Source organism: Myotis lucifugus, unplaced genomic scaffold, assembly GCF_000147115.1.
Source record: "Myotis lucifugus unplaced genomic scaffold, Myoluc2.0 scaffold_400, whole genome shotgun sequence".
In the NCBI taxonomy this organism is placed as follows: domain Eukaryota; kingdom Metazoa; phylum Chordata; class Mammalia; order Chiroptera; family Vespertilionidae; genus Myotis; species Myotis lucifugus.
Window position 1 is genome coordinate 282820 of NW_005871448.1, and position 24692 is coordinate 307511.

At 40.7% G+C, this 24692-nt stretch overlaps 1 protein-coding gene across 6 annotated transcripts in view; it reads left to right on the forward strand.

The window, feature by feature from the left end:
- The window catches only part of SNX16 (sorting nexin 16), a 26133-nt gene extending 2231 nt beyond the window's left edge, over positions 1–23902 (forward strand). The window contains exons 3-8 of one of the 6 annotated variants that reach the window (XM_014467502.2): positions 4067–4153; positions 7374–7522; positions 13663–13732; positions 20594–20730; positions 21258–21377; positions 22029–23902. In XM_014467502.2, coding sequence (XP_014322988.1) covers positions 4067–4153; positions 7374–7522; positions 13663–13732; positions 20594–20730; positions 21258–21377; positions 22029–22125 — 660 coding nt within the window. In that variant the 3' untranslated portion in view covers positions 22126–23902. Of the gene's footprint in view, positions 1–4066; positions 4154–7373; positions 7523–13662; positions 13733–20593; positions 20731–20900; positions 20953–21257; positions 21378–22028 lie in introns of those variants that run through there. The other 5 variants (XM_014467501.2, XM_014467506.2, XM_014467505.2 and 2 more) reach the window with 5 other exon arrangements.
- The last annotated feature ends 790 nt before the right edge of the window (positions 23903–24692 follow it).

The window sequence follows — 24692 nt, forward strand, 5'->3', positions numbered from 1 at the left end:
GGTATGTTTCTTCAGCATTGTGTTTATGAGACTCCTCCTTGACCTTGCATGTAATCCTAGGTAGCACATTTTTATTACTGATACTATTCCTTTACGTGAACGTTCATCCATCCTCCAGTGGCAGGGCACTTGGATCATTTCCAGTTTGAGGCTCTTGAAAGTACTACTGCTATGAACCTTTTAGTACTTGTCACTCAATAAACTCATAGATGCATTTCTGTTTGATATCAGCCGAGGAATGAAATTGCTGGACCATATACCCAACTTTAGAAGAGACGGACAATGTACCAGAAAGGTTGTACGAATTTACACTCGTAGGCTGTGTATGAAGTTCCAGCTACTCCACACCTTCCCAACATAGGGTGCTTTCCATCTTTTTCATGTTGGCGATTCCAGTGGGTAGAGTGATATCACCCTGTGGTCTAAATTTGCATTTCTTAATGACTAATTAAATCGAAGGCATTTTTGTCCATTTGGGTATTCTCTTTTGTGAAGAGTCTGTTCAAGATCTTTTCTACTTTATCTATGCATAGTTTTCTATGCATTTGGGTCATAAGACTTTTTTCAGAACATGTATCATATCATCTCACTCTCTGCTTTGCCTTTTCACTCCCTTAGTGATGCATTTGATAAATAAAGGTTCTTACTTTTAATGTAGTCCAGTTTATGAACTTTTTCTTATATGGTCAGCACTTTTTAAAATCTGCCTACTCCCTCTGGACAATGTCCTATGTTTTCTTCTGAAAGCTTTATTGTTGGGCCTTTCATACTTAGATCTGAAAACCATCTGGAATTAAGTGTTTTCCATGGTGTGGGGCAGGGTCAAGGCCTTTCTTTCTCCGTGTGCATTCCAGTGAGCAGGCTTTTATTGAGAAGACCACTCTTTCTCCTCTGCATTTGCATGTTGCTTATGACACAGATCAGATGACCGTAAATGTGTGGGTCTGTTTCCGGGTTCCGTTTTCCCCTCCTTTGCCAATTCCCCAGTCCTGAGTGTTAAAGCTTCTTGGTAGGCCTTGCTGCTGGCAGCCCTCGTTCTCCAGCTGTGGTGTGCTGCAGGACTGTGGCTGCTCCGGACCCTTGGCATTGGGATTGGGTCGAACCCAGACCAACCTGGCAAAACTGACACCTTTACAGTACTGCGTTGGAATCTGTGAACTCAGTCCTTTACTTAGTCATTTGTTTTTTTATAATGACGTTCTGTAGTTTTCAGGGCAGAGGTCTGACATCTTTTGGTTAGATTTATGTGTAGGTGTGGATGTTGGATGTTCTCAATTGCTTTTTCTTTTCTTTTTTTTTCTTTTTTTTGTTCTTTGCTAGTTTGAATTTTTCCAGCTTATGTGGTTATGTATACAGCAACTTTGCGAATTCACATATCAGTTGAAATAGCCTGTTCTTTCTCTTGTATTTCCTTGAGGTACAGTTTATATGTTTATGCCATTTCATGCTACAGATTTACAGCAGTACACAGCGGTTCTCAATCTGTAGGTCATGACCCCTTTGGCGGTCGAACGACCCTTTCACAGGGGTCGCCTAAGACCATCCTGCATATCAGATATTTACATTACGATTCATAACAGTGGCAACATTACAGTTATGAAGTAGCAACGAAAATAATTTTATGGTTGGGTCACAACATGAGGAACTGTATTTAAAGAGCCAGAAGGTTGAGAACCGCTGGTACAGAAGGACCTGCAAGAAAAAAATCATTCAGAAAATTCATGAAGAGGCAATCTTTACAGTTAAATTATCGTAAGAGTGATGATGTGTTGAGAAATCTTCATGAATCTGACGTTTTTTTAAGAAAAATTTTAATATATTTTATTGATTTCAGAGAGGAAAGGAGAGGGAGAGATAGAAACATCAATGATGAGAGAGAATCATTGATCAGCTGCCTCCTGCACGCCCCACACTAAGGATCGAACCCGCAACCTGGGTATGTGCCCTGACTGGGAATCAAACCATGAACTCCTGCTTCATTAGGTTGATGTTCAACCACTGAGCCAAGCCGGCCGGGCCTGACCTTTTTTAGAGTGATTTTCAAAATTATAATAAATTGGTGGTTCATATCCTCACATTGACTCATCGAGGTGATATGTGTGAAAATGCAAGTTCCCAGGCAAATTTAAGGCAGTGGCACATAGTCTTTCAAGACCTCAAAGAGGAAGGGGTAACAGCAGATACAAGATTAGTCCTGTTCATTTAGTGGTTCATTTAACATTTTTTGAGAACCTGTTGAGTGCCAGGCACTATGACCTTTTATCTCAGATCAGGACTTTCTGGACACTTTAAAGGGTCCTCACTTTTATATGTTACACAGATAAATCACTTGTGTTTTACTTCAAAGTTAAAGGATTCATCTGTCACCCTTATGTCCTCCCCTTAAAAGCTGAAAGAAGTCTGTCTGTAAGGGGGGAGACTAAGGTTGGTGTGCAGTCCCTGTACAGTCAGCACTGTCCACGTGGACTGGCCACGTTTCAGGTACAGCCGGCACTGGCCACGTGGACTGGCCACGTTTCAGGTACAGCCGGCACTGGCCACGTTTCAGGTACAGCCGGCACTGTCCACGTGGACTGGCCACGTTTCAGGTACAGCCGGCACTGGCCACGTTTCAGGTACAGCCGGCACTGTCCACGTGGACTGGCCACGTTTCAGGTACGGCCGGCACTGGCCACGTGGACTGGCCACGTTTCAGGTACAGCCGGCACTGTCCACGTGGACTGGCCACGTTTCAGGTACAGTCAGCACTGTCCACATGGACTGGCCACATTTCAGGTACAGCCAGCACTGTCCACGTGGACTAGCCACATTTAGGTGGCCAGTAGCCTCACGGCTGAAGTGCAGCTTCAGAGCCACAGTGGGAAGTTATTGCACAGCCGACTTCAGGACAAGTTACCTGTTAGAAGAGTGTCCGTCATTTGGCAGATGCTGTCGTCTTCATAGCTTAGCCCAGAATACTGTACCAGAAACTACCACATTTTCCTTGAGATTCTGTTATAAAAAGTACTTCCTCATAATAAACTCTAAAATTATACTTATGAAAAATAGAATCTAGCCCTAGCCGGCTTGGCTCAGTGGATAGAGCATCAGCCTGAGGACTGAAGGATCCCGGGTTCGATTCCGGCCAAGGGCACATGCCTGGGTTGCGGGCTCGATCCCCAGTGCGGAGTGTGCAGGAGGCAGCCGATCAATGATTCTCTCTCATCATTGGTGTTTCTATCTCTCTCTCCCTCTCCCTTCCTCTCTGAAATCAACAAAAAAATATATTTAAAAAGATAGAATCTAGTTATTCTTATTGTAAGCTTTTTAAAATAGTGACATGCTTCAAACAAGTTTTTCTATTCAATAGCCTAGATAATTGTGCATAATTATAGAATGTAAACTTTTATCTAATGTGGATATTTTTTAGCTTGTATTTCAGCTCTGAAGATTAAAACATCAAATTTATTTCAAAATTTTGCCTTGTAGTGTTGAGTTTAAAAATTAATTTGATTGTATAAGACGGCCGTGGGCAAACTACGGCCCACTGGCCGGATACGGCCCGTTTGAAATGAATAAAACTAAAAAAAAAAAAGACCGTACCCTTTTATGTAATGATGTTTACTTTGAATTTATATTAGTTCACACAAACACTCCATCCATGCTTTTGTTCCGGCCTCCGGTCCAGTTTAAGAACCCATTGTGACCCTCGAGTCAAAAGGTTTGCCCACCCCTGGTATAAGACAAGAGTAGCTGTGTTTCATAGCTTTTTTAGGCACGAGTTATTCTTTTTATTAGTTTAAAATATGTGGCATAAAATATATTTTGGAAACTGATAAGTTCATTTATTATTAGTGTGCCCCAAAAAAGGCATTTTGTCACAGATTTATCAAAGTCTTGTTTCTTAAGAAAAAAATCTTGCTTTTTGTGCCTACATCAAATATTTGTACATTTCAGGTTTTAAATTATTTCTGATATTTTTTACATAGTAATTGTTAGGACCTAGATTGTCAAGTAAAAGTTTTTAGATATTTGATTTGAATTTTTAAATATCTTTACACATATCTTGAACCCTCCCCTATTGTAGGTATATAAGATACAAGTAAAGAAAAACCCGGAAGAAAGCTGGGTAGTTTTCAGAAGATACACGGACTTCTCCAGGCTTAATGATAAAGTAAGTACTTAACAAATCTAAAACCAGCTTTTCAGTTTTGAATTATTATCTGTTTCACACAATTCATCTGTTATATTTGTGTTTTTTCTTCCTTGTGAATTATTTAAATGAAGATAACCCTTTGCTAGTTCCTAAGAAAATACCATTTCATTTCACTTTAATAGCCTGAAGTCCCATCTCTACACATAACTTTCTTTTTTGAAAACAAAAACTAAAAATGTGAAAATCTTAACCTTATTAGCACAAATATAATTAAGATACACCTGTTTATTATCTGGTGTGATTTGAGTGGGCTCAGCTGGGTCAGCTGCTGAGGCTCAGACATGGTCAGTATTAAGCTCTTGGCTCCACTGGACTCTTATCTGGAGGCTCCGGGAAAGAATCAGCTTCCAGGCTCATTCAGGCTGTTGGCAGAGTTCTCTTTCTCGGGGTTGTAAGGCTGAGGTCCCTGCGCCCTTGCTGGTTGTCAGCCAGAGGTGGTGCTTAGCTCCGGGAGCCACTCTCCAGCCCTGTGCCGGCCGACAGCAGCCCAGCCAGGGAGCCCAGGCCTCCTGCTGGCATCTCGGACTTTCTCCTCTGCCACCAGCACAAGGAAGGCTCACAGATAATGTCCCTGTGCCACCAGTGATCCCAGTTACAGCTGCAGAATCCCTTTTACTGGGAAAGGTGGCGAAATCACAGCAGCAGCACCGGGGCAGAGGTCATGGGTCCTTTTTGGAAACTTGTTTATAGAAACATCAAATGCCTGTTATTATGTCATTTTTGCAGGAAATGTGTTTTAATGTAATGAAAGATAAAAACTAGCATTTATTAAAGTTATTTTAAGCTAATGTATAGTTTCCAAATTGTACTTTATTCAAAATAAAGTTGTTAATTACCCATAATCTATAGTACAAAGTACCCATAATATAAACACTTTGTGAGGAGTTAATTGTGGGACATCTTCCCCTAAGGATAATTTTTAAGGAGGAAAAACGCCTAACTATGCATGTGGTCATATGGGACATTTAAATTTTAATGCTCAAACTTAATGAAAAGATTTTTTATTTCCCCTTCACGCCTTTTATTATTTTCACTACAAACATTAAATAATAAAATTCCAAGACCAAAAATATCTAACATCTTGAAATCAAATCAAGGTTTTCAGTAGTCCAAGTTGCTTTCTAGTTTTTGCTTCTTTGTTTTATCTTCACATATTTATAGAAATATAGACAAAACATGATTTTTTAACATTTTACACTGTGGATTTTTCCCTTTGGTCAGTCCTTTTTCTTACCTTGTGGCATTCAGTTTTACATTTAAGAACAGAAATGTGAGTGTACATGGTTTTATTTCGCTCATGCACTTACAGAACACAGACTACTGACTGCTTATAGCGCAGCAGGCACCATGCTGGGCATGAGGGATGCAGCAGTGAGTACGACAGAATCATCGCGGAGCAGTCACATGGCTTTCAACCTCAGCTGTCCTTTTTTTAAAAAAATATATTTTATTGATCTTTTACAGAGAGGAAGGGAGAGGGATAGATAGAGAGTTAGACACATCAATGAGAGAGAAACATCGATCAGCTGCCTCCTGCACACCCCCTACTGGGGATGTGCCCGCAACCAAGGTACATGCCCTTGAATCGAACCTGGGACCCTTCAGTCCGCAGGCCAACACTCTATCCACTGAGCCAAACCGGTTAGGGCACCTCAGCTGTCCTTTGGACTTCCCTGGAAGGCTTCTTAAAATTAGTTCCCAGGCCACACCCCAGCTAATTAAATGCAAACCTGTCAGAGGTAGGACGTAGTCATTAATATCTTTCACAGCTCCTTGGGTGATTCCAGTGTGCAGCCAACGTTTAGAATCACTAGTCCAGGAGAGTCCAAAATTAAATAAACGTTATTTACATTGTGATAAATGTCATTTAAAAATAAGGTGGTGATTTTTGAATTTGTAGTAGGTTGTCTTTTCTAAAAATGTTCACAGCAATGCTTTCAGTCTCATCTGCTCTTCCATAATCTTGCCACTGACCATCAAGGGGTTGAATCTATGTCCCCTCCCCCTTGAACCTGGGTGACCTTGGGCTACTCAGCCAATAAAGGACAGAGGCACTGATGCTGCCTGTCTGGGCCAGGTCATACAGAGTACACAGCTTCATCCTGACTTCCTGTCTTGGGATGTTCCCCCTTGAAGCCCAGCCTCTATGCTGTGAGAAAGTCCAAGACATTCCATGTTAAGGTTGTGGCTGATACCACAGCTAAGGCCTCAGCCAGCAGCCAGCATCATTTTCTACACATGTGGGCATGAACTTCAGGTGATTCCAGCTCCCACCTTCGGATCTTCCAGCTGAGTTCCCAGCTCGTTGTGGAACGGAGATAAGCCAGCCTCACTGCGCCCACAGAGTCCACGGCCTCATAAATGGTTCTCTAAGTCACTGTGTTTTGAGGTGACTTGTTACACAGTTAGTTACTTGAACAGAGTGTATAAAGGCAAATCTAACACAGCTTAGCAGGTTGGAAAAATCTCTCCCTAAGAAAGTAAAATTTAAGCCAAACATGCAAAATGGATCATAAACCAAAATGTAGAAGCTAAAACTATAAATGTCCAGGAGAAAACATACAAGAATATCCTTGCAACCTTCGAGTGAGCAAAGATTTCTAGATCTAAAAAAGCATGACCCATAAAAGACAAAAGTGGGTGAATTCAATAACATTAAAATTTTAAATATATACTCTGTGAAGAGTGTTAAAATGGGTCACAATCTGGGAGAAAATATTTGTCATACATATGAGAAAGGACTTATATCTGGAGTATAAAAAGAACTCTTACAATTTAACAAAAATACAAATAACTAATTTTTTTTCTAAAAAGTGAAGGGTCTAAAGTGTTTAATAGATGATTCCCCAAAGAAGATATGCAGATGCAAATAAGCACCATTTGTCAACAGAGCCATCCAAATTAAAGCTAAGGTGAAAGCTACTTCACACCCACTAGAATGGCCACCATTGAAAAGACAGACAATGCAAGTGTTGACAAGGAGGTGGAGCAACTGTAACTCCTGTGTGTACACACCTGGGAGAAGTCAAGAGCAAAACAAGGTGCAGAAAGCTTTGCTGGATTCAGTTCTTCTATTTTAAGCTTATTTCATGAGCAGTTGTACCTAGTCAACAGGAGAGATTTGTAGACTTGGTATAACAAAGTTGAACAATGTATATTCTTTTTTCTTCTTTTTCAGTTAAAAGAGATGTTTCCAGGCTTTCGATTAGCACTTCCACCAAAACGCTGGTTTAAAGATAATTACAATGCCGACTTTTTAGAAGATAGAAAGTTAGGATTGCAAGCATTTCTTCAAAATTTAGTAGCTCACAAGGACATTGCGCACTGGTATGTAACAAACTGAAATAAGAGGTTATAAATGCATTTCAACAACTAGTTAAAACCGAAGAATAAGTCTAGGACCATAGTTACGCAAGGGAACAAAATCTATAAAACAAGCATAATTACTTGTCCACTAACAAACACTGCCTGGAATTTTCTTGCTTTTTTTCAGTAAGGACTATTTGGTGTTTGATTTGTATTAACACTTTTACAAGCCAGCAAAGTTAAAAATTCAGCATATCGTCTATTCAGACCACTCAACTGTTAACTTGATTTTTAGTTTTTAGTATTTTAGCAATCATTTAAACAAAGTGGCCTTCACATTTTTGGCTAATATGACACTATATAATTTTGAGGGTAATATATTTTATGTTTTTTCAAAGTAATGTAAAAATATGAAAATTGTGAAATTGAGTTAATTTATATAGAAGGTCAATCAAAAATACCAAGAACCATTATAAAGGGAGAGAAAGGATCTATATGGGTGTTTTGCTTCTCAATATATTTACAAGAAAATTGCTTTGTGATTTACTACCAGCTGGGTATCTAATTTTGGAACTTACATTATCAAGAAAATTAAAACTATTTTGAAAAAAAAGTAGAGAGCATTTGCAAGGCAGCGATAGCATATACAGATACCTGTGTCTATAACTCTAATAGTTTGTCACATAGGATGGGAAACAAAGCCATCCTGTCTCACTTTGTTCACCCCTTTTTCTCAGTTTCTTATATCACCTATTACACGTAATACACATCGTGCTGCTTAATGTTGCTGCCCAAGCGTGATGGCCGCCTGAGGCCTCTGCCCGCCACCCTCGCTTTCCTTAAGAAAGGAGCTGCCAGCCAGACCCCTCTCAGGTCCACATGCCGTTGCTCCTTGACAACCGGTATCTCACAGTGACCTGAACCGAAAACAGACTCAACAGCTGACTCTCCAGAATTCCCCCCAAAACCAGCAGCTGTCTACCCAGCGCCCCTTATCCCTTCCTTTATGTTTTAAATTCCACTCAACTCTGCCAACTGCCCCCCATCCCTCCATCAACCCCGAGTTATTGATGAGTGTTGTTACCTCCCCTTGCTTATTGCGGAACTTTCTCCTGGTCTCTCTCATCCACTCGGACTCCCGTGCCCTTTGGCAGCACAGGGATCTTTTCTAATGCAGTTTACCTCATCCTGCTCCTTGCCTCCCTGCCTGTCTTTCTGACTTCATGTTTTGTTGTCATCCTCTGTCCGTCAGCACAGTAACCTTGCTCCATTGTCCCTTAGAGCCTCCCTGGAGAGGCAATGTCTCACACTCCTGCCCATCCAGCCCTGGCCTAGACAACGCCTATACATCCTTCAGCGCCCAGTAAAAACTCCACTTCCTCAGGGCCTGGCTTTCCTGACCACCTGTGGGGCTTTATGCCACACCAAGATTTTGGCTGTGCTCCCTCTTGCTGGAGGAGGCTGGGTGGGTTTCAGCTGGGTTTGAAGTAACATTGGGGTTTGAAGTACTGTTCTGGATTAGAAGGAATAAGGCTGAGCATCGGGCACACATGGGCTAAAGTTACTAGGTGAGATCATCAAGGTCTGAACTAGGCCCCCACGGGAAGCCAAACATGAGCTCCACACCCACAAGCCAGCTCCCACACTGTCACCAGCTCGATCCCCAATCCCGATGCCTACCCTCAGGGTGGCATCAGGGTGGCATTTAATGTCATTTTTTTTAAATATTTCTTTTAACTGGTGGAGAATAATGGGAAATGCTAACTGATATTTCTGTCTGAAATCCCTCAATAATACTTTCATGCAGTGACCTTTGGTGCCTAATCTTGTTTTGACAGAATTAGTATCTAGTATTTTTAGTACATTTTTCTACCTAATTTTTAATTGACCTCTTAATGAATTGTCAGTATTAGCTTTAGGGGTGTTTTTTCCTTTTAAAGTATAATATTTAAGATAAAGAGCACATTTAGCTATTAAATGACTGGTCTTTTTTATAATTGTGAAATGTAAACTGATTCATACCTATGAAGAAAAAAGGAAAATAAAGCAGTAAATAGAAGGAGAAGGTTCACTGGATGGAGCAGTTTTTTAAGAAGTTTGAAAATACAGTAAAACTTTTTTAAGAGGATCAGAGGTACATTTGCCGGGATGATAAAGACAGGCGGAAGGAGGCCACCTGTGGCTCCTCTTCAGGCCAGGTGAGGCAGCACTGGTCCTGATTTATCTCCGGTTTCCTAGTCCTAAGACGGTTCTCGGTCAGCGGTCGCCAACCTTTCGGACCTCACCACCCACCGGTTGGCGACCGCTGCTCTAGGTAACAAAAAGGGACTGGAAATTGCTGAGCTTGCCTCACCTTTAGTTCCAGGTGTGGGGTATTCCCTCAGTCAGGCACTTTCTCTCCTGGCCTGGTGCTTTACTTCATAATCAGGTCCAGCAGAAGCACAGTGTAAAGCAGTGGTTCTCAACCTTCTGGCCCTTTAAACACAGTTCCTCATGTTGTGACCCAACCATAAAATTATTTTCGTTGCTACTTCATAACTGTAATGTTGCCACTGTTATGAATCGTAATGTAAATATCTGATATGCAGGATGGTCTTAGGCGACCCCTGTGAAAGGGTCGTTCTACCACCAAAGGGGTCGCGACCCACAGGTTGAGAACCACTGGTGTAAAGGATTGAATACAGGAGAGAGATTAGGGATGGAGTTGAACCTGTCAGTGGGAAATTTTTTTTTTTAAAGTATAAGACCTTTTTTTTAATGACTTATATTAAAAATAAATAAAATGACTTCTGTTTAAGCCATAGACTCTATGACAGTGATGGCGAATCTATCACACGCGTGTCAGAGGTGACACGCAAACTCATTTTTTTGGTTGATTTTTCTCTGTTAAATGGCATTTAAATATATAAAATAAATATCAAAAATATAAGTCTTTGTTTTACTATGGTTGCGAATATCAAAAAATTTCTATATGTGACACGGCACCAGAGTTAAGTTAGGGTTTTTCAAAATGCTGACACGCCGAACTCAAAAGGTTCGCCATCACTGCTCTATGATAACATAGATGCTGGTATATTTGGTTTGAACTCACTTCACTTAGTTATAAAGCACACGTTGATAACATATGGGAAGTCACTGAGCAGAACCGGGCATGTGGCAGTCAGACACCTGTCAGGTCTAAAGCTTCTCCAGTCAGCACGCAGGGCGAGGGCTCCTTCTCCAGGGAGCAGGGCATCGGGACTTCTGAGGAGGAACTCGTTCCTCCAGCACCGTCTCTGGGAGCGCCTGTCCCTCTGCTTGGCAGGCCCAGCTGGGGAGTACGACGCGCCTCTCCCAGGCCTTTGAAGCAGAAGAAATATATATGAGCCACTGAAAAGTGTTTTGTAAGTCAGAGTTGCAAAACCAGTTTAAATTTCATCCTTAATGCTGCAGATTAAAGAAAGCAGGGCATGGGATAGAACTCAGAACTATACTGGAAAAAAACTTAGCCCCATAGCCCTGGCCGGGTGGCTCAGTTGTTTGGAGTATTTTGTTCTCTCTCTCTCTCTCTCTCTCTCTCTCTCCTTTTCTTTCTTTCCTTCCTTTCTCTCTCTAAAATATCAATAAACATATCCTCAGGTGATGTTTAAAAAAAAAAACTTAGGGAGTCCATTGGGTTTCATCTGAGTAGAGCTCTGCTGAGCCCTAGGTCATGAGGATTTTTAGGAAGGAGAATAAAATGGAAAAGCCTCTCCAAAAACGAGAATAAAATGGAAAAGCCTCTCCAAAAACAGATTCCTATAGCCAAGTCCCTGTTGGCATCACTGCTGATCGTGGCTGAATTGCTACTATAAACTGAAGGTATAAAAAGAGACATGAGTTCCCTTACCCACGTTTTCTTTTCCAGCAGCAGCTTTCCAGTGATTAGAGTAATTTGTGAACATAAAACTGTTACTAAAGGATTAGGGCATCCAGGGTCTGAGCCCATGAAAAAATAATGTCTCATGTTAGGTTGTCAAACACGGAAAGTATTAAAAAGGCCCTTCCCACACTGCTCAGCACTTTGCTTTTCAATATTAAAAGCCATTATCTCACGGTTTCATCCAAACTTTTGACTTCTCAATCTCGAGATAATTTATTTCCTGTAGCTCATTTCTGCCTAATAGATGGTTTTCCGATATAAATAATGGGTAGGTGGGAAGTATAATATCCAAACCAAAAGAACGAAGGTGGTCCTGTTCTCTGTGCTATCAGCAGTGTTCCAGAAACCTCGATCAGCGAGGGGCACAGGCAGGTTGAGTGTGGTGAGGGAGGTGCCTGGCAAGGGGAGAGAATCCAAATGAACCAAAGTAGAAGGGAAGAGAATTGAAAGGTAGAAAAAGGCACATGTTTATACTTGGAAGAGATTTAAGAGCTGCCTCTACCAGGCTGTGCTGTGTGACCTTGAGGAGTCATTTTACCTCTCTGGACTTTGGTGTCGTTTGTAAAATTGGAAATAGTGCCCATCCTCACTGTACATGATTGCTGTGAAAATTAAATAAAATTGAATATGTTGCCCTGTGTGTACAACGTACTTTGAAAATGTGAGATAATGTAAACGTTAATTAGCTTGATTGCCGTTCACAGCGTATGCATATATCAAATCAAGCTGTACATGTTAAATGTGTGCATTTGTAATTATACCTCAGTAAGTCTGGAAAAAATGTTGGCTTCATGAATGCAGAGACCCTGTAAGCTTTAAGTAGTCAATTAAGTTTGTGATATGAAAAGGAAAGGAAATGTTGGTGTATCAGTATTGCTTCGTGGAGAAGACGTGAGGTTAGAGGAAATATAACACTGTTGACATATTTTAGGGTTATCATATGAAGAAGGACTTAGATTTATCTTGAGTGGTTCCAAAAAGCAGAGCTGACTCATGAATAGAAGCTGCGAGGAGGAAAGTCCCAGCTCAGGGAAGGGATAAGTTTCAGCGGCTCAAACACAGGACGGAATAGTCCCCATTCCGGGAGGTGTTTCTTGGCCGAACACATTAAAGGGATAAAAAGCAAGCCATGGATGCTTAACGCTCCACCACATTAGATCCCTTCCGCCTCTGTTCTTCCCTGGATATGGGTACTCCAGTTTCCTCTGTGTCCTTGACTGTGTGTGTGTTTTATTACTTATATTGTCAAGATTTTACAGCCCAGAAATGTGCTCTTCTTTCAGATCTGGATTGCTTTCTTGACACTGCTCCTCTATATTAATTCAGGTTATTTTTCTTTGGGAACATTTCACTAAAAATTCCATTTTTCTCTTCATGGCCATCCCCTGTCGTCATCAACCTATCTGGCCTGAACTGGACTCAAAGTCCCCATTCCCTTTTCAGCAAAGGTCGGCGTCTCCTTTATAAAGTGCATTAGAAATTACATTCCTGTCCCTTATGCCTTAAAAGATAAATATCCACATTTATGATTTAACATGCACAGAGTTGTGTCTGTCCAGAGTTTCTTTTAGAGAGTGGACTATTTTTGTAAAAAGGGAGCTTAATTTTCTACACTCTTACCCTATTTCTGATAATTCCAGAGCTTAAACATAACAATACCGTATTTCATTATTTCAAAAGTTATGGTAATTCAGCAACGGCATGGTCAGAAATTTCCCCTTGAAATCTTTAAGAAAAAATATTTTAAGTAAAGTAGTATAACAAAAAAGATTGCAAGAAAATTCTTAACTTTTTTCAGAATAAATACTTTAGATGTTACTTTAAATGTATCTCCTAAAAAAGAAACAAATGGAGTATAAGTTAGAAATAGTATTTCTCCATAACAGGATAGTGCCATTTTTAGACTACTTCAAGCTGACATTCCTTTGAAAAGATATCATCTCTTATCTATTCACCATTTAGACTGGTCCCTTTAGTGTTATTCCGAATTATGTTTTATGTCCTGTAGTTTTTAAGTAGCATAAATTCTCCATCTCTATGTTCATAAGATCTTAGAAAATAGTTTGAAAGCTCTGCATCTTCTATATATTTTATGTTTATATTTGGTTACTTTCATGAAGCCACATAACCCAGCTCGTTTATTTTGGTATATCAGCAGCCAACTTGCTTAAAACACTGTATAGCTCCAAAGTAACTTGCTTTTTGCAGTCTTTGGTAAACTTACTTGTACCCCAGCTAATTTTCTTTTCCCTTTGAAAAGCCTGGCGGTGAGAGAGTTTCTTTGTCTGGACGATCCACCAGGTCCATTCGATAGCCTGGAAGAAAGCAGGGTGAGTGCCGTGTTATATGTCGCATGAAGAGAGGAACAATAACTCAACACAGTAACTGCATTGTTCCTGGGATGGAATAGCAAACAGCAAAATATCATAACTGCAGACCATGGGGGTTTTGCACAGAAAGCTTTTTAGTGTTTGAGTCAGAGGTTTCTTTCAATGAAATGCATGTACCTACCTGGTTCAGTGAAAACATAAAACTCATAGATGTCACGTCGTCAGCGCAGCTCTAAAATTAAGTCCTGCATTATATCCTCTTTATTTGTACTATTTCAAAAAAAATTATTTGCAAATTTGTTTTACTGCATTTAAAAGTACTATTTGTATGTTGAGTTTCCTTCCGTCTGAGTATCAAAGTCAGGAACCTACAGGTGAAATCAAAGTGAAAACTCACTTTCAGAGGTAGAAGGTATTGTCTTCTTATCAGTTCAGCCCGGGCTGATGCTGCTCAGATTACACTAATTGACGTGTTAACGTGGCCTATTTCTTGAAGCAATTGGCTAGATTATCCAAGCAGATTTCGTAATAATAGATTAGCTAGAATTTTTCTCTGAGTTTTTTCCCCAAATGTTTAATGGTGCTTAAATGGAACAGATTTAATTGGTAGGTTTATAATGTTTTCAATTAAACTGAGTCAGTTCTTTGTATTAGAGTGAATACCATGGCTTTTTAGAAACAGCTTTATTGAAGTCTTTATCCATAAAAGTTGCTATTTGCTTTTCCATTGTGAATGTACAATTTAACAATTTTAGTACATTTTTAGAGCTCTGCCATAATCCAGTTTTAGAAACTCCCATCACCTGGAAAAATCCTATAGCCGTTGTGTAGCCCTTGCCCCCAGCCCCTGACAGCCGCTGGTCTGCTTTCACTCGCAAATTTGCCTTTTCTGGATATTTCATATAAATACAGTCACACTATATATATATGTATGTATGTGTGTGCGCCTATATAAGATCAGTATTCAGTTATATAATTTTATATGTACAGTATTTATAACATTATATACATTCTGTATATATAAAAACATAATATTTGCATCTAGTTTCTTTTACTTAGCCTAATGTTTTTGAGGGTCATCTGCATTATAGCCTCTATCAATATTTTAATACTGAATGGTTTTCCATTGTATACATACACCACATCTTGCTTACCCAGTCACCATTGAGGGACAGTGGGATTGTTTCCAGTCTACGCTGTTACGAACAGTCTTGTGTGGACCTGTGCTTTCATTTCTTTTGAGTTGATTCCTAGGAGAGGAATATTTGGTTATATGGCAAATCATGTTTAACTTTTTTAGGAAACTTACAAAGTGTTTCCTAAAATGTCTGAACCATTTTACATTCCCTCCAGTAGTGTATGAAGTTCCAGTTTCCTCACAAATATTTTTTCTTTTTTTTTTTCCTAGGCTTTAAAAATTAGGGTGATTTTACATTTAAAATTTACATCCCAGCTCCTCTTGGAAGATCGGTAGAGCTGTGGCCACTGGGTCTCCTTCCCATAGGCTTCAAGTATCTCAGGATGAGCTGTCTGCCCTTTTCAACAGAGCAAGCACCCTCCAATCCCCACCACTCCCTATTGTCCTACACGTGCCTGTACCAAGTGTATGCAGAGATAGTGGGAGAGAGGCTGCAGAGAGAGGAGTGAGGCGAGGGCATGCTCTGAATGACCAGAGCATTGATGAAATAATATTATGTTATCTGTCTTTTGGATTACAGCCGTTCTCGTGGGTGTGCAGTGGTATTTCATAGTTTTAATTTGCATTTCCCTAATGATGTTTTTATGTTGATCACTTTTTCATGGGCTTTTTAGCCATTCATGTTTTCTTTGATGAATTGTCTACTTAAGCCTTTTGCTCATTTTTTTAGTTTGTCTTATTGAGTTGTAAGAGTTCTTTATTTTGGAGACAAGTCCTTTATCAGATACATCATTTATAAATATTTTCTCCCAGTCTGTATGTGTCTTTTCATCTTCTTATTGGTCTTTTGAAGTGTTAATGTTTTTTAATATATTTTATTGATTTTTTTACAGAGAGGAAGGGAGAGGGATAGAGAGTTAGAAACATCGATGAGAGAGAGAGAGACATCAATCAGCTGCCTCCTGCACACTCCCTCCTGGGGATGTGCCCGCAACCAAGGTACATGCCCTTGACCGGAATCGAACCTGGGACCCTTGAGTCCGCAGGCTGACTCTCTCTCCACTGAGCCAAACCGGTTAGGGTGAAGTGTTAATGTTTTTAATTTTAATGAAGTTCATTTTATTATTTTATGGCTTATGCTTTTTATGTTGTATCATAAGAACTCTTTGCCTAATACAGGGTCACAAAGATTTTTTCCTACTTTTTTTCTTAGAAGTTTTATAGTTTAGGTCTCTGGCCTAATCCCATACTAATGTTTTTGTAAGGTGTGAGGTTAGAGTCTTAAGTTCCTATAGATATCTAATTGTGTCACTCCCTTGACTGATTTGTATTGAAACCTTTATCAAAAGTCAAATGAAAATAAAAGGACTTTTAATTTTCTTCATTGATCTAGTTCCCTGTCCTCATGTCGACACCACAGTCCTATTTACTGCCACTCTCATGGCTCCTGTTGACATGGCGTAGCTTTTTCCATGCTTTGCTTTAAGCTGTTTGTGTCTGTCAATCTAAAGTCTGTCCGTCTACATAGCATATGGCTGGGTGTTGGTCTTTTATAGGCTCTGACATATCTGCCTTGTACATCTGCCATTTTCCAATTTGTTTCCTCTCTTTCTCATGGGTTTGGGTCTTCCCCTGAACTGCCTAACTTCATTGTGTGAAACAAATAAGTGTGCCATTTTGATTCCTCTGTAGAAATTTTCGCTTTTTTCTTAGTTATTTCTTAGTCTGCTCGAGGTATTATAGTGTTCATCTTAACGCAGTCTACTTCAGAATAAAACTTAATTCCAAGGAATTAAACACTTGGCTCCAGACTGTTCTCTTTGCCTTTCCCTCTGTGTTGCTGCGGTTGTATATTTTATAACCTATGCATAACAGTACAGCGCAGTAATTATTTCTTTTCACAATCTTTTGTCTTTTAAAGGACTTAAGAGAAAAAATGAGAAAAAGTATTTTACACACTCTTCTATCTTTACTCATAGATTTACTATTTTCTTCCTGTGGATTGGTGTTATCGTTTGGTATCAGTCAATCCTTTCAGCTTCAAGGCTTTCATGTAATATCTCTCTTAGGGCAGGTCTGCTGGCAACAAATTCTCAGTCTTTGTTCCTCTGAGAATGTTCATTTTCGAAGCATAGTGTGTTAACAGGTCCTTTTCCTTCGCTATTCAGTGTCATCCCAATGTCTTCCGGACGCCACTGTTCCTGCTGAAAGTCTGCCTTTGATTATTGTCGTTCCTCTACACGATGGGTCATTGTGCCCTTCTGCTTTTCAGAGGGTTTGTTTCTTTGGCTTTCAGCAGCTTGATTATGATGTATTGAGGTATCCATCTCTTTGTGTTTGCCATACTTTGGCTCATTCAGCTTCTTGGATTTGGCAGATTAATGCTCAACATCAGACCTGGAAAGTTGTTGGCCATCATTTGTTCAAATAATTTTTCAGTCCTTTTCTTCCACCCTTCTCCTTCTGGGGGATTCCTGTTACATGTATGTTTGTACACTTTATTTTTTTTATTTTTTCTTTAAATAATTAAATCTTTATTGTTCAGATTGTTTCTCTTTTTTCCCCCCATAGCTCCCCTCCACCCCGTTCCCATCCCGCCCTCTGCCCTCACCCCCCGCCCCACTGTCCTCATCCATAGGTGCACGATTTTTGTCCAGTCTCTTCCCACATCCCCCCAACCCCTTTCCCCCCCAAGAATAGTTAGTCCACTCCCTTTCTATGCCCCTGATTCTATTATAGTCACCAGTTTATTCTGTTCATCAGATTATTTATTCACTTGATTTTTAGATTCGCTTGTTGATAGATGTGTATTTGTTGTTCATAATTTGTATCTTTACCTTTTTCTTCTTCTTCCTCTTCTTAAAGGATACCTTTCAGCATTTCTTATAATACTGGTTTGGTGGTGATGAACTCCTTTAGCTTTTCCTTATCTGCGAAGCTCTTTATCTGACCTTCAATTCTGAATGATAGCTTTGCTGGATAAAGTAATCTTGGTTGTAGGTTCTTGGTATTCATCACTTTGAATATTTCTTGCCACTCCCTCTGGCCTGCAAAGTTTCTGTTGAGAAATCAGCTGACAGTCGTATGGGTATTCTCTTGTAGGTAATTGAGTCTCTTTCTCTTGCTGCTTTTAAGATTCTCTCTTTGTCTTTTGCTCTTGGCATTTTAATGATGATGTGTCTTGGTGTGGTCCTCTTTGGATTCCTCTTGTTTGGGGTTCTCTGCGCTTCCTGGACTTGTAAGTCTATTTCTTTCACCAGGTAGGGGAAGTTTTCTGTCATTATTTCTTCAAATAGGTTTTCAATATCTTTCTCTCTTCTTCTGGCACCCCTATAATTCGGATGTTGGTACGCTTGAAGCTGTCTCAGAGGCTTCTTACACTGTCTTCGTATTTTTGGATTCTTTTTTCGTTTTGCTTTTCCGTTTGGGTGTTTTTTGCTTCTTCGTATTTCAAATCTTTGGCTTGATTCTTGCGATCCTCTAGTCTGCTGTTGGAACTCTGCATAATATCCTTTATTTCAGTCAGTGTATGCTTAATTTCTAGTTGGTCCTTTTTCATACCCTCGATGGTCTCACTAGATTTCTTAAGGATCTCACTACATTTATCGGTGGTCTCATCCGTCTTTTTGAGGGTCTTACTAAATTTGTCTGCAGTTTCTAGAAAGTTCTTGAAAAACCTTAAAAGTGTGGTTTTGAACTCTATATCCAATAGTTTGCTTTCCTCCATTTCTGTCATTTGTGTCCTGTTTCTTTGTCTCCGCATTTTGGCTGCTTCCCTGTGTTGATAGAGTGGCTTCCTGTGCTAGATGTCCTATAGGGCCCAGTGGCTCAGCATCCCCAATTACCTGAGGAGGACACTCTTGGTGCACCCCCTTGTGGGCTTTGTGCACAGTCTTGTTGTAGTTAAGCCTTGATTGTTGTAGGTATCACTGGGAGGAATTGACCTCCAGGCCAATTGGCTGTGAGAATCAGCTGTGTCTGCAGTGGGAGAACTTCTGTGCTGGAGACACCCCTCCAGGGCAAGACTTGCTTCCGTGGGGCTTTGGTGCTCACTGAGTCTGCCCCCTGAATGTGTCCTTTATGGATCCGAGGAGCTGCAATCTGGATGGTCCCACTCTGACCACTGGGCACACTTGCTCCTGGATCTCTAAGGAGGTGCTAATCTAGCCTCTGCCTGAGGCTGCAATTTGTTAGGTAATTTGCAGATTGCAAAGGGCCAGGCCTTTCATATGCAAAAGCCTCTGTGCTTGGCTTGCAGCTTGGGCGGGGCGGGGTCCCAGGGGATCAACAGGGCGGAGCAAGCAGCTATGGCTGCCCTCAGAGGCCCAGCTTCTCAGTGTCCCGGCAAACGCTGCAAGCACCTCTGAGAGAAAGCCGCCCTCAAGTTCCCACCAATGCCAGACAGTCCAGTTTCTCTCGTATGAGTCTGGGTCCCCAGAGACTCGCCCGGAGCTGGAGCTCAGAGCTTGAGACTCCCTCCCAATTGAAAAAGACAACCGTGTCCTCAGCCGCCAGCCCTCTCCGCATGCACCTCCTCTGAGTCTCGGTATGCTTTTCTCTTTCCTTCTAGTTGTAGAATTTCCACTCAGCCAGCCTTCCTGTGGTTCTGGATGATGTCCATTCAGTCTTTTAGTTGTATTCTCGAAGTGGTTGTGCGAGGCAGCAATCTCCGGTGTTTACCCATGCCGCCATCTTGGTTTTTCTTCTGTTTGTACACTTTATATTGTACTTCATGTTTCTGAGGTGCTGTTCTTTTTTCTTCAGTCATTGTTTTTCCTCTGTTCTTCAAGTTGGACAGTTTCTATGTTGATCCATCTTCAAGTTCACTGATTCAATCTGACATCTCCAGGCTGCTGTTGATTTTTCATTTCAATTATTATACTTTTCAAATCCAGAATCTTTCTTTCTCTCTCTCTCTCTCTCTCTCTCTCTCTCTCTCTCTCCCTCTCCCTCCTTCTCTCTCTCTCTCTCTCTCTCTCTCTCTCTCATCATTTTGGGTTTTTTTGTTGAGGTTGCCTGTTTGTTCAGTCCATGGTTTGTTCATTACTGTGGCTTTAGCATCTCTGTCTGGCAAGTTAGGGTTCCCTGCCTTGTTCTTTAAGTTGACTACATTCTCTTCCATAATTTTGAAGAGTACTGTCTTCATAGGAGTGAATCTTCCTGTGAGATCTTTGCTTACTTAGGTCTATTTTTTTTTAAGTCCTTCAATAAAGGTTTAAATTTTTTTCTTAAACTTCTAAGGGAAGCTATAGAAATTATGTTTTTATATCATAATTGATATTTTTATTCTAATTTATTTTATATTATTGATTTTTGTATATTTATTTCATATGTCACATCCTTGGTTAAATCTCTCATTAGTTTGTAGATTCTTTTAGATTTACTGTTTACTTACCGAACTAATACAAATGAAATCAAAGCCTAAGGTGTTTTTCTTAAAATATAATTATTTAGGACAGGGCAAAAACAGACTAAGGAGAATAAAAATTCATACAGTGGTGGTTAGTAATTTTTTATTCTACACTGAAAGATCTATCACATATTCTCCTCAGACAAAGAGCTAAGATAGCAGAGACCAGAAAAGGTACAGACAAGTCGTTTAGGTTGCAAACCTACTATCTTGATTGTCCATGTTCCTTGACTTCTCATGATCTTGAGAAAGACACTATATACGTAATTAACTTTCTTTTCCTGCACATAATTTTTGTTTGTTTGTTTCTAAGGCTTTCTGCGAAACTTTAGAGGACACAAACTACCGTTTTCAGAAAGAATTACTTGAAAAACAAAAAGAGGTGGAATCGCTGAAGAAACTGCTCGGTGAGAAGCAACTTCGTATAGACACGCTAGAGAGCAGGATCAGGTGTGTTGCCATACCTGTGCTTCTAGCCAGACTAAGTCAGTTCGCACTACTCTGGGGGAGACGCCTTGTATTTTCATATGATTTAGGAAATTCCTAGTTCCAAATGGAGTCATAGACTTCAGGCGTACTTCCTTGTAGTTGAGAAAATTGTCTTTTGATTATTTATTTAGGAGCCTGAACATTTGAAGGATGGGAAACAGCAGGATAATAAGCCACTACCTGTTCGACAGGATAAGCATTATTCATTGTGGCTATTTAAATGGTATCTTTGTTTCTAGGCATGTATGCCAAATTTTCACATACAAAACTTCCAGTTTGCCTTCTTGTCACCATGTATTGATGCTAAAATCGTTTTAAATTAAGCATGAACACTGGTGTTTCTGTGACTCCCAGTCAGCAGTGCGTGAGCCGGGTGACTGCATTCAGACTTGACAGTGTCCGTCAGGAGAGCTGCAGTCTTCCCGCCGTGACCGTCTCAGCCGGGCGAGTGTTGGGAAGGAGCTAACCTGCGCTGTCATTCCTTGCAGAGCGCTGTGTTCAGACCGCGAGGAGCCGCCGCACTGGTCAGGCACCGAAGGCGAGCGCGTCCCGAAGGTGGCGGCGCCTGCGCTCGAGGCTGAGCCAGAAGTCCTGGCTGAAGAGTGCAGGTGTGGAATGTTCCGTCTGCTGCGGCCTAGCCTGCGGCGTTGCAGGGAGAGTGTTAGAGTAGTCGATAGAGTATCTTTATGAGCTCGCTGTGCCTGAGCCTGAGCCTCCTGGGCAAACAGGAGGACGGTGTTCTAGGCCGTCCTACACACGAGGCTCAGGCGTCCCGCTGCACGTTTGCTTATCACTGGAACTGAAGCCATGTCTGATGAACTGGGCTGTGAGTCAGTTAATTTTTTTGTAAATCTTGATAAATTACTAGAATCTGCCACAATGTCATTCTTTTTCCATTCTCAGTGTGGGCACTATACTCACCAGCACCCTGCCTACACGACAAGAATGACAAAAAATCATATTTTTTAAAGCCCATAGAATTTTTATTGCATATAAGTCCAAGTTAATTATTAATACTTCAGTGATAATGGTTAAGCTATAATTATGACAACAAATTTGTGTGTAGGGTAATTACAAACTAGATTTTTATTGATAAGTGATTGTTGGGAGAGCTGAGGAATTAAAAATATAGCTCCAGAAAGTTCTCTGGCAGTGACACGTGAAAAATGTTACATTTCTGATTAATATTCCAGTGTTCTTCCATTTTAAAGGTGATAGCATTCACCAGCCTTGACACTGACGCGTCTCTTTCTTCTCAGAGCTGGTGACAAGCTGCGCCGCCGTCTCAGTGAGCCCGAAGCCTGTGCGGCGGAGGTGGAAGTGGCGGAAGTGGCCTACGATACTGAGGAGGACTGAACCACGTGGCGCTCCCTCTGTCTCTGCAGCTTCCCAGCAGAGCGGCCAACGTTGAAAAATAAAAAGACTGAAGCATTTACAGAAAACAGCAAGAATGCATGTGTATAAAGTTTACATAAAGAGAAGTTATTGGGATAGGAAATATATTCCCTGATGCTTTAAATTGTCTTTTATTCAATCTTTGTATTTATAGTGTGCATAAATTATTTTGGTGTTTTGCCAATATATTGCTCCAAACTAATGTGTGTTTAAATTACTAGTTATGTTGGTCAGATGGAAATGAACTGCATGTTGCTATCATATACTCCTTTGTGTCTCTGACATGCTATAGTTTCACTGACATTTTAAGTCAGTGGTAAATAATTGTTTTAAATATTGACATGTTTACCATCTCCAAATAGAAATTGCTTATTTAGAATGTTAACTGCTGTTTAAAAGTAGGAAACTTTCTGGTACCAAAGGAAAATTATTTGAAAGAGCTGTAATTACATAAAATAGCCTTTATTTTAAATAGCCTATAATTCATTAATATCAAAATACTATACTAAGCATCCAGGTTATCGTTATACTTGTTTATTTTCCACATAATCTTCATCTTAAATCTTTACCTGTAGAATCAGGAGTTTGCCTCTTTCAGAACACTACCTCTTTTTGCTAATCAAGGCATACTCGTTTGAAAATACAGATTCTGAGTAAATAAGGAGTTATAAGAAAAAAAAAGACACACATATATATATATGTATGTGTGTATATATATATCAAAGTTCCTAACTATGTTGGCTCCTGGCATTGCCTTTTTATTCCCATATGTGTAAATATGTTACTATAATCTATTCTTGGCCGATTTTCTTTTTAATATATTTAGCCAAGTGATGCACTTTATGGTAATTAAACTCTTTCGTGCCAAGTTGAATTGGTGAATTTCTTTAGTGAGTAGAGTCAGGGCCTGCACTTTTTACAAGTCTCCTGGGGTCTGTGAGTCAGCTTTAGGAAAAAGTGTTCATTTCAGCTTCGCGGACAGTTGTCAAAAGTGCCTTGTTTCATTTTTATAATAAGTTACTCACTTTATTTCTACTGTTTTGCATATTGCTGTTAAGCTTCGTACTCATGCAGCATTTTGAGATCCCAGTTGGTATATCGGACTCCATGTACTTTCTGGAAACTGAGGGGAACTTGCTGGGAAGTGGAGTAGCCAGCCCCAGTTCTGTTCACGGCTGGAAGTTGCCGTGTCTCGGTGACTGTGCTAAGACGGGTTATTTAAAATTCCACTCGCGCAGATGAACACATCCAGTGGCTGCTGCTGGCCTTTGATCTGGAATGGAGACGGTTTTAACAAAGTTCCACACATTTTAAAAGTGTGTGTCAAAATGCCGCCGGGATGCTCTGTCCCAGACTGCTTTCCGCAGACTGTGCCAGAGATGTGCCCTGTCCTGGGGCAGAGGACCCACACCTGCTCCACTCGTCTCTCATTTTCCCAGGCTTAAAAAGGGTTTAAAAAGAGCAGTCGTTTAAATTAATATGGTTTTTTAGTCTAACGAAACAATGATCTACACTAAATTCCAGATACTATTACACTACACATCTGTTTAAAGTGAACCACACACTTCCACAATCCGGCCTTTCGGAAGATGTTATTAAAGTTTGGGGTGAGTGAAGAAAAGCTCTTATGAATTAGGTCAGCCACTATCACTTTATAGAATTTACTTTTTTACTTTTATAATGCATTTGATTCCCAGTGTTATATGTGTTTAATAAATTATTTCTCAGTGCAACAGAAGCTGTGTCCGATGTTGATACCCTCCCCTCGGCCTCCACGTCCTCTTCCCCTGCCCATCGTGTGAACTTGGTAGTCAGCGGCTGCTTCCCACGATGGGAATGTGTTTTCCAGTTTATAGCAAGTCTTTCTGAAAAGGTGGGAGGCACTTCAAATGCCCCCAACATTAATAAAAGACTGAACAAAACTGAAGCAGAAAACTCTTCCGTGGGTAATCTTTTAACCTTTGAAAAAGTCACTTGACGTATAGGTAGTACCACCATGAAACAGCATTTTAAACTCGTCCGTCTGCCATGCTGACACTCGCCATTTTAAGCACATTTATCTAGCGCGCCATGTTCCTCAGCTAAACCATCTTCCTAGTCTGCTTCAACTGTCTGCAGTGTTGTAGTGAACAGCGGCTTTAGTCTAGGAAGGATTTGGATTTTGTAACTTAGAAGAATAGAGGGATTTGGAGATCAGTAGGAAATAGGCAAAATTAACTTGTCCTCGGGAGCTTTTCACAGCGTCACAAATGACACTGACCACGCAGCTGCCTGTCTGCGTCCCCTCCTGCACGCAGTCTGCTTCCCCTGGCAAGGCCGGCCTCGAGCTGCGTGTCCTTGAGGCTAAGGCTGTGTTGCCTGGGAAAGTCCTTGTCTCAGCTCCGCTTAAACCTTGAGCAATGGACGGTTCTTCTTTTTAATCTTAGGACTATGGCTGTCCCTCCTGGGGCGCTGGGGCGGTTCTGAGCCACATCGGCTCGTTACTCGAAGCCTTGTGAGTCAGCCTTGTGCGCAGACGGGACTGCATT